This window comes from Argopecten irradians, chromosome 12 (assembly GCF_041381155.1).
Source record: "Argopecten irradians isolate NY chromosome 12, Ai_NY, whole genome shotgun sequence".
Lineage (NCBI taxonomy): Eukaryota > Metazoa > Mollusca > Bivalvia > Pectinida > Pectinidae > Argopecten > Argopecten irradians.
The window spans coordinates 27,510,088-27,520,171 of NC_091145.1; the positions used below are offsets into that span (position 1 = coordinate 27,510,088).

Sequence of the window (10,084 nt, forward strand, 5' to 3'; positions counted from 1 at the left end):
CCCTCTATATACTGACAACGGGAGAACCAGTCGTCCCTCTATATACTGACAACGGGAGAACCAGTCTTCCCTCTATATACTGACAAAGGGAGAACCAGTCATCCCTCTATATACTGACAACAGGAGAACCAGTCGTCCCTCTATATACTGACAACAGGAGAACCAGTCGTCCCTCTATATACTGACAAAGGGAGAACCAGTCATCCCTCTATATACTGACAACAGGAGAACCAGTCGTCCCTCTATATACTGACAGCGGGAGAACCAGTCATTCCTCTATATACTGACAACGGGAGAGCCAGTCGTCCCTTAATATACTGACAACGGGAAAACCAATCGTCCCTCTATATACTGACAACAGGAGAACCAGTCGTCCCTCTATATACTGACATCAGGAGAACCAGTCGTCCCTCTATATACTGACAATGGGAGAACCAGTCGTCCCTCTATATACTGACAACTGGAGAACCAGTCGTCCCTCTATATACTGACAACGGGAGAACCAGACGTCCCTCTTTATACTGACTACGGGAGAACCAGTCGTCCCTCTCCCTTTATTTTGAGTGCTAAGTAGGAGCAGAAACAATCAGTTTTGTAGACAGAGATGTGTAAGAACTCAGAGCCGGCCAAAAGTGAAATGATGTCAAGGGACACATTATATATAAGAAAGTCAGTTAGGGACAGAAAATATCCTTAATTTGGTTGTCTTCATGCAAAAGGAGCAGCAGGTACAATTTAAACATCCTACCTGGTGTTAAAAATCCTGCTGGCTTCTCCCTAGTCTGCAGATATATCAATGGGATTTTTTTTCTTAGATTTGCATGAAAAGATTTCTTCTGTGAATAGGACGTCTTTCTTATACATATCACCATACTGTTTATCTATCTGACTAATTAAGCATAGTCATGTCTGAAGACCAGTCTTTCCATGTAATTTAAGTTTCAATGTAAAGGTATGCCCACATTGCAGCAAGGGATGTTTTTTTCAATTGTCGTCTAATCAAAGTTTACATTCCATGGTTGACTGTAACTTCCTTGTTGCCAACACTTGAAATAGCACAAGTTAAAGAATGTTTCTATGTAAAAGCAGGTCCGTCTCATGTGTCTATGATGTAATACCAATGTGGATATTGTCCTTTAAAAAAATTAAAACACTGTAACTTAACTTAAACAAACCTGGTGTCAATAGTTTGAAACTACAGTGTAGTTGTATTACTCATATTAAAATCTTTACTTTGCATGTATAGGTAATTATAAATACCAGTCTTCAAATACCAGTTTTACTGTCATGTAAGGAGAGAAAAAAATATAAATATCTTAAGTGCATGAAAGGTATGTGGCTATTTTTAATGATTTTCCTGACAATGGTAGACATTTTTTTCTCCTTTGAATTCTAGATTTTACAAAGAAAAGAGGATTGGCAGTTTCCTGTAACAGTAGTATACAGCTGTACACACACATTTTAGTGATTCTTACACATTCTTTCATACCTACGCTTGTAATACTGGTTTATCCCAGGTAACACTCATGTTGCCTGATTGGCTGTGTTACATGGCTATCCATGTACTACAGCCTTGTGATGTCACGTACTGCATCAACAAAATTACTATTTTCTTGATAATTTGAACTGTTATTTTCAGAAACGTTGCTGGTTTTAATAAAGAATGCAAACAATGTGATTTGCATTAAAAAGATCACACAATTTTCATGTAAGGATAATATATACTTGTAGTCATGGTTTTCTGTGAATTTATTTCTCAAAATGGCGGGCAATCATATTTGTAAAACTGTAACAAAATGTCTGGCCTGAGTCTGAGAAAATTTCTTTTTTATATATGGATATGAAGGATTGAGATATTCTACCCTTGGAGTAAAACGTAGCCTGGGATTTGACAATATTATGTGCCTCTTGGGTAGAATATCCCTATTCTTCATATCCATATATGAGAGTCTAATCACTGTAACACTATAATAATACAGTATCAGGTAACAGGCTAGCCACTGTACAATACTCTTACCTATCACAGTCCTAGCTTAATCTTCATGAAGAATCTTTTGCCATAACCAGTAAAACCTGCCTTAGCTACCACCTCTCTATAAAGACCACCGACTTAATAAGACCACTTCCTCAGAGCCAATTTCAACACAATTTGCTCTAAATATATAAATTCAAATTTTCAAAATAGGTTTAACTTTACAGTAAAATCTGCCTTAGCAACAACCTCTGTATAAAGACCACCTGTTTAATAAGATCACTTTCTCGGGGTCAATTTCAACTCAATTTACCCTGTGTATAAATATCACTTGGCTAAAATGACCAAGAGTGAGTTGGATCACAAGGTATAGTCACCGTAGTGAAACTAAAGTGTGATCAAACTTATTTTAGTTTCATGTTGTGTACATGTTCACAGAAACAAGAAATTGTAATGTGCTTGTCTTATTGACTAGAGCTCAACCAACGCTTTATTATTATTGGTTGTTGCTTACACACATGTTTAATCTCAATAAATAGAACAGCATGACCATAGTCAATAGTCAGTGATCGAACTCACTCCAAATATCTTGGTCATACGTATGGTCTTTATAGTCAGATCATTATCAGGTAAAACAATATACAGTTTTTATTTATTAATTTCCAACACTTTTACAATGTATAGACTGTCACTCTTACATGTGGTATACACATTCTAAAATGAGTTTCACAAAACATGCACATAAAACTCCAAAGTTACTGACCAGTACATTCCAAAAGTCCCTCGAATATTGGAATTTCTCGATTTTATCCACATACATGTACTTAGGAAAATGATGTGCATGCATAGGCTTATGTGCTTACATGGCAGCTATGCGTCTGCTTCCCCCAGGATATCCCTCCCTTTATTTCCCTCCCATGTATAACCTTACCCAATATGTGGGGAATATCCTTTGAGAAACTGCAGCACCGGTGTTTATCTGATTCTCCGAGAGAAACAGCAAATTCGTTGAACTTCCATATCCCCCTTTCAGGACATATTGCAGGTAAACATTATTGAGGTTAGGTTTAACCTTGGTTGAAACATGAAAAAATAAACTGAAGTCTTATTTGGAAGTAAGATGTTTTATTAGTTATTTTATGATAAAACAAGTATTATGGGGTAAAGGAAACTGATTGAAGAAAGCATCGTGTAAATAATGCATACCTGTAATTACATTAAGCAGATGAGTAATTACATGGAAATGGCAGAAAATGAAATTTTTAGTAAAGAAGGGGGCATAATCTGTGTTAAATAATGTCCGCTGAAAGTGACAATTAAACTTGGCTGAGCTCTTATGGCATTAAACTTCGATACTAACATTTAAGAAAATCGGTTAACATTTGCTACAATTATTACACAGGGAATGGCAGAAAATGACATTTTTAGTACATCAAAGGGCCATAACTCCACTACATTATGTTGGCCAAAAGTGGCTATCAAACTTGGCATTTAAGGCATTTGACCTTGCTACCAAGTTTGAAGAAAATTGGTAAATATTTATTAGAGTTATCGCAGGGAAATGGCAGAAAATGACTATATTTTATTAAATTAAAAGGGCCATAACTCTGCTAAATAGGGTCCCTTGCAAGTGGCGATCTAACTTGGCCGAGCCCTTAATACTTTCAACTTTGTTACCAAGTTTGAAAAAAATTGGTTAATATTTATTACAGTTATTGTATGGAAGTGGCAGAAAATGACTTTTTTTTTTTTATTAAATCAAACAAAGGGCCATAACTCTGCTAATTAAGATCTGCCAAAAGTGGCGATCAAACTTGGCTAAGCCCTTAAGGCATTTAACTTTGTTACCAAGTTTTAACATTTGTTAGGTATTACACAGAAACTGCAGAAAAATGACATTTTTAGTAAATTAAAGGACCATAACTCTGATAAATAACATCTGCTGAAAAAGTTGATCGAACCTGGCCAGGCACTTAAGGCATTCAACCTTGTTACCAAGTTCAACCTTGTTACCAAGTTTGAAGAAAATCGGTTAATATTTATTACAGTTATTGTATGGAAGTGGCAGAAACTGACTTTTTTTTATTTAAGCAAAGGGCCATAACTCCGCTAAATAAGGTCCTTTGAAAGTCGCGATCGAACTTGGCTAAGTCCTTAAGGTATTTAACCTTGTTACTAAGTATGAAGAAAATCAGTTTACATTTGTTACACTTATTGCACGGAAATGGCAGAAAATAATGTTTTAAGTAATTGAAAGGGCCATAACTCCGCTAAATAAGGTCCATCGACAGTCGCGATCGAACGTGGCCGAGCCCTTAAGGCATTTAACCTTGTCACTAAGTTTGAAGAAAATCGGTTTACATTTGTTACTGTTTTTGCACGGAAACGTGTTAAAGACAAACATGCAGACAGACAGACAAACCCAAATTAATATCCCCCATTTCAAAGAAAGCGGGGATAATAAAACATGATGTTCACTTTGTCATTTAGCCCAAATTTAACACTAGTGTTACCTTGCTTGCTATGCAGATCTAACACTCCTTATGTTGGTCAATAACAATGTGAATCTGGAGTCACCTTCCTTGTCATAAAGATCAATAGACATTTTATTCACTTTTCATGACTAATCCTAAGAATACTCCTTGCCTCTGTCATATAGGTTTGTGTTTTTCAATCCAAAATCAGATTTCAAATATCTCTTATTATCCAGTTCTGACAGATTTCGTGTTCACCAAACTTCATGAAGGAATTTAGGAAATATTTGTCAAGAAGTCCCACTCAGTTTTGTGATTTACTCATCATTATCAACATGATGTATTTGTCCTTGCAATATCTGGATCTGTTCTCCTGATAGTTTTGTGGCCGGGAATCTGATCAAATATTTCTTGCCGTTCCAGGTAGTTCTGGAAATATTTGTAGTCCACACCTTAGATGAAGGCTGAATTCTCTCTGTCATATGGTTAGATCTTTCTTGTAATCCACACTTCGGGAAGGGTCCGTAGGAAATATTCTTTGGCACTGGGTCATCAACCTCTTCAACGCCTGTTAAAAAAATAACAAAGTATGGAATTTTGAACCTGTGTATGAGGCTTTGTATGATGTGGTTACAGTATATATCTCATTTATATCAAGAATGCATGGAAAATCCAGAATAGCAAATAATTAATGTTGATTTAACAATACCTACCAGGTAATATAGCAAATGCTTTATGAAGGTCATTTAAAATTTAAATCTCATTAATTGGTTTTTTTTTTGCTATTGTTTCATTAATTTTGAGTTTTGAATGCTATAGGTAGTCTAAGAATAAATTCATCAGCATGTTACCTAACGTTGACAATTACTCATTTTCACTAAATGTGGCCATTCATATTATGTCATTATTCTAAAAAAAAGCCAAACTTGATAACATGTACTAACAGTGCGAAAATTCTTTTAATATTATAATTACAAAGGTACAAAAGTTGGTCAAGGGTGTATACCTCTGTGTTGAGGTAACTGTACTGTCAGTTGATGTCTGACTTTAAATCAAGGTCACAAAAGTGAATCAGTCTGAGACAAATTAACACAGCTCAGTGTATAATTATATGACTGACATGTGTTAACTAGTTTCCATTTTATCATAGATCACATGTTTATGCTGTTCAGCTCCAGTAATCAGAAAATTTACCTGAATGTATTTTCTTTGTGTTTCGTCGTTAAGCACATGTGCCACATTCCTTGAGGAGATTTTCTCACGACCTGTACGGGCGTGGATACCCACCATAGTTACACCTATAGGCCAAGGTGCATTACCAATAGCCATTTCCAGATAGGCATCATTTGCCTAAAAAAGAACATTGTATAAGATACAATAATGCAGATCAATACTTTCTTTTATCAATTATAAATCAATACATTCACTTTTAATGGCCTGAATGTAAGCATGTGACCAGACTAGAAAATCCCATTTCTATTAGAGAACTCCAAAAATATAAGTATAAGACCAGAATGGTGCCATGATTTTGTTGCTTATTTATCTGGCGAACGATCAATAGTGGAAGTCAGTAATGAGATGTGCACGCATCAACAGGAAATTGGTTCAACATGACAATATCTTAATAAAGCCACTTTGCTCAGCCATTAGCAGCTTTAAAAAAAACCTTTGAAATTTAAGGTCATTTTGACACTTTTTAGCCAAATGCTTCAAGCCCCTGATGTCACAGAGGACTAGTTTCGCAAACAAGTTCAATTCACGTAACATACGAGGGATGTTCCGAAAATAATGTTACTTGCGCAATATCTCGTGGAAATCGTGCTAAATGGGCTTAAAACTACCTCGTGGCGATAGTGTGATATCTGAAGTATGATATAGGTAAATATCTCACTCACAATTACACTGACCTTGGTGCTGTGTACATTGTTTTGTAGCGCACTCGTTACACTCTATACAAATATGGTTGGCAAGAGAGTTGAAAACGTAATTGAAATTAAGGCCTATATCAAAGGTAGGTCTCTACTTGGCTTAAAGCCGGTGGATATTCATCGTGAGGTGTGCGATATATATGGGAAGGGTCAAATGTCATATATGACTATTTGTAGGTGGGTTGCTCGATTTAAGTCGGGACACCAGCAGCTTAAAGATGCTGCCCACACAGGTCGCCCTGCAACAACAATAACAAAGCATAACATTGAACTAATTCGGCAAATCCTTGAAAAAGATGCAAGGTACACTGTCCAGCAGTTAGCTATAATGACAGGCTTGTCTTTAGCACATATTCATTGCATTTTAAAGAAACATCTTAAGCTGGGCAAGATCAATGCCAGGGGGATACCCCATTTACTAACTGACAACCAAAAGAGGTCCCGGGTTGACAAGGCCAAATCCTTATTGAAGAAATACCCAAAATACAGCAAAAAGGCTTTTGATAATTTGGTCACAGGTGATGAAACATGGGTGTATTTTTTCGAACCCAAAAGAAAATGCTCTAATCGAATCTGGGCAAACAAAAACGCCAGGTGCCCTAGCATTGCTAAAAGAATACGCACCGTAAGGAAGGTTTTGTATGTGATATTCTTTGATAACAAGGGTCCAATCATTCAAATCCCTGTTCCAAAAGGCAAAACTGTCACAGCGAAGTATTATAGAGACGTTGTACTTTGAAAACTTAAGAAAGTCTACAAACGCCGCCACCCACAGACAGGTTTGAAGTACCTCAGGCTCTTACATGATAATGCGCCAGCACACAAGGCGCACTTGTAACGGAGTTTTTGAAGGCAGAAAAGGTCACTGTCCTCCCCCACCCTGCATATTCACCAGACTTGGCCCCCTGTGACTTTTTCTTGTCCCACAAACTAAAATTTCACCTGTCTGGAACAAAATATAAATCAAGAAATGCCCTTTGCTCTGCCATTTACCTGTATCTTATAATGAGTATACCAATTCAAGAGTACAAAAACTGTTTCCAAAAGTGGATCGATCGGTTGAAACGATGCATAAATGCAGAGGGGGAGTACTTCATGGGACAGGGCAAAGTAAAATGATCAGAATTACTTATATCAAAGAGAAATCACCAAAGTAACAATAATTTTGGAACACCCCTCGTACTATTATAATACAGTGTAACTTGTCAAAAGTGAACTCTACAAACAGGAAACTTGTCCATACCAATTAATTTTTGTGGTCCCGGCACATTTATTAATAAACTATAGTACCTAAAACCTGTATAATCCAGAACCTGTCTACGCTGAAAACTAGATTTATCTTGGTAATCTTACTATACTTTTCATTGCAAAATTAACGTGGGCAAACCAGCGATGTTAAGGAATGTCAAAAGAAATCCGCCAATGTTTACATGTACAAATTGTAATCATACGCACTGAATCTGGTCACTTTCTACACTCAAGTTATTGGAAAAAAACCCAGATCTAATCTAAGACCCCATGAACACTCAAGAAATTCAAAATTTTGCAAATAATCTGAAAAATCTAAAACATATATCAATTATTTGTAAACTTGACCTCATCACCGCAGGAAAACTTAATACCTCAAATGTATGAATTGTTTACGTACACACAAAGAAGGACAATTTAAAAGACAATTAAAAACCAGAATCTCTGTTTTAGGTCACCTGAGATGAAATTTTAAGTAACTTAAAAGTCAGAATTTCTAGTTTTCTTTAATTACCTGTATTATACAGTATATTTAAACAGAATAGTGACAACAACAGCAAATTAACAACAAAGACTTACCTTTATATAATCTCTATCCAAAAGAAACTTTAAAATGTCCACCAAACATTCTAAAATATCTTCATCAATTGTCTGAAAAAGTATAAAATATTTGTTTACGTGACATAATTGATAGTCGGGAAGTTTTTATGTTCATCATTTGTGGAAATCTGAAATAAACTTACATATTGTCACACAGCAGTTACAAATCATACTTTTACAAGAGGCCCAGAAGGCATGTATAATCTTCCTTTCAGTGATTATAACAGGAATACTTACTTATTACATCTCAAAACAGTTTTGGATCATGATACAAGTTTGAATTACCGTGCCATACATTTATTACTGGCTCACAACGTTTGAGTCTGATGAGCTGAAAACTAGTCTGTTGTATAATTATGACATTCACAGAAATTTTTAATCTACACGAGAACAACCCAAATCATGGAACTCAATGTTCATTGATGACCTTGGGGAATTAAATTACTTTGTCATCGTAAGGATCAGTCTCCAGACCAATATAAGACCGAAATCTGCTTTAGTATATCATGAATTCAAAGCAAATATGTCATATATAAAAAGGTAAAACTTAAATTAAGTAATTAATTAAAAGTAAATTTAGATTATCATATGACGCAAAATCTTACCAAAGCATGAACTAGAAGTAGTCCAATCCTGCCCTGGGTTTGTATTCATGCATCATTGCCTTAACGCTAATTTGAACACAACTCCCCTCCCGTAGACTATAAAGGGGCATATGTAAATATAAAGAGTTACGTTCCATCACTACTGAAGATAATAGTCCCGCACAAACGTTATCGGGTATCACGTGGTACGTGAATGAGTCCCATTAATGACCTAGATCCTTGACACAGAAGCCTGATAAATACAACCTTGACTTTTTTTACTGACCTCAGGCAAAAATGACCTTCAATCTCTATGTATTGGTCCCTGGAAAGATATGACCTTGACCCTTGAGGTGTAAGTTACCTTATGTTTGAGACTCCTAAACAATGGTTTGAGATAAGATACGGTCTGCGCATGGATGGCACTAGCCTCTTTTCCAGTTCTTGATCTTTTGTTTTCTTCATCTCGACAATTTAAATCATCACCCCATTTTTTCAAAATAAACTGAAAAGAAAAAGCCAATATGTTATCAAAAGTGATTCTGTGTGTATTTGGTATTGGGGTGGGGGGAGGTGGGGGCTGTGGTATGTTTAGCCTTGATTCCCAGTAAATGGACAAATACAACTTTGGTAGATAGCTGAAACATTCTGTCAAATTCTATCAATAACACTCAGATAGACACATCATCATTAGCCTTATTGTCATGTAACATTTATTGAATTGTAAGTGCATGAATGTTAGAAAAGCCTACCTTTTCATCATTTTTGATCAAGGAATACTTAAAATATGTAATGAATGATTATTAAATTAACATTACTATAATTTACCTTCAAAAACTGTAAGATAATTTCTTGATCTCTGTCGCTGCCATTTTTTCCGATTTCATCACTCATTTTCTGAAACATTTAAAAATGTAATTAATTACACACTTATGTCAAAACAAGAGGCTCATGGGCCTGAACAGTCACCTGAGTTCGGATACAGAATGAAACAAAGACATATAACCGCTATATATTGGCCCATTGACCCCTGTGACCTTGATTGAAGATCAAGGTTATTCATTTGAACAAACTTTGTAGCCTTTCATTCCAGCATGTCACAGGCCTCTTAGTTATTCACAAGAAGTTGTTTAAAGATTTCAACCTATTTTACCCCTGTGACCTTGAATGAAGGTCAAGGTGGGCATTCTTTGAACAAAATTGGTAGCCCTTCATCCCAGCATGATGTAGGCCCAATATGAGTATCCTGGGCCTTTCGGTTCTTGAGAAGTGTTTTGG

At 36.0% G+C, this 10,084-nt stretch overlaps 1 protein-coding gene across 1 annotated transcript; it reads right to left on the minus strand.

The window, feature by feature from the left end:
- Positions 1-1,731: 1,731 nt before the first annotated feature.
- LOC138336741 (pre-mRNA-splicing factor 18-like) lies at positions 1,732-9,735 on the minus strand. The gene is made up of 5 exons (XM_069286291.1): positions 9,635-9,735; positions 9,171-9,311; positions 8,202-8,273; positions 5,641-5,796; positions 1,732-5,014 (listed from the first exon to the last, which is right to left on the minus strand). The coding sequence occupies exons 1-5, from the start codon at positions 9,710-9,712 to the stop codon at positions 4,925-4,927; spliced, it is 537 nt and encodes a 178-aa protein (XP_069142392.1). The 5' UTR covers positions 9,713-9,735; the 3' UTR covers positions 1,732-4,924.
- Positions 9,736-10,084: the final 349 nt, after the last annotated feature.

Bases quoted from the DNA above. Each gene is read 5' to 3' on its own strand.
- LOC138336741 (XM_069286291.1), bottom strand. From the start codon at position 9,712: ATGTTTCAGAAAATGAGTGATGAAATCGGAAAAAATGGCAGCGACAGA. The intron at 9,312-9,634 runs GTAAATTATAGT...TTTTCTTTTCAG, and splicing joins TTATCTTACAGTTTTTGAAG to TTTATTTTGAAAAAATGGGG. The intron at 5,015-5,640 runs GTAAATTTTCTG...TTTTTTTAACAG, and splicing joins CACAAAGAAAATACATTCAG to GCGTTGAAGAGGTTGATGAC.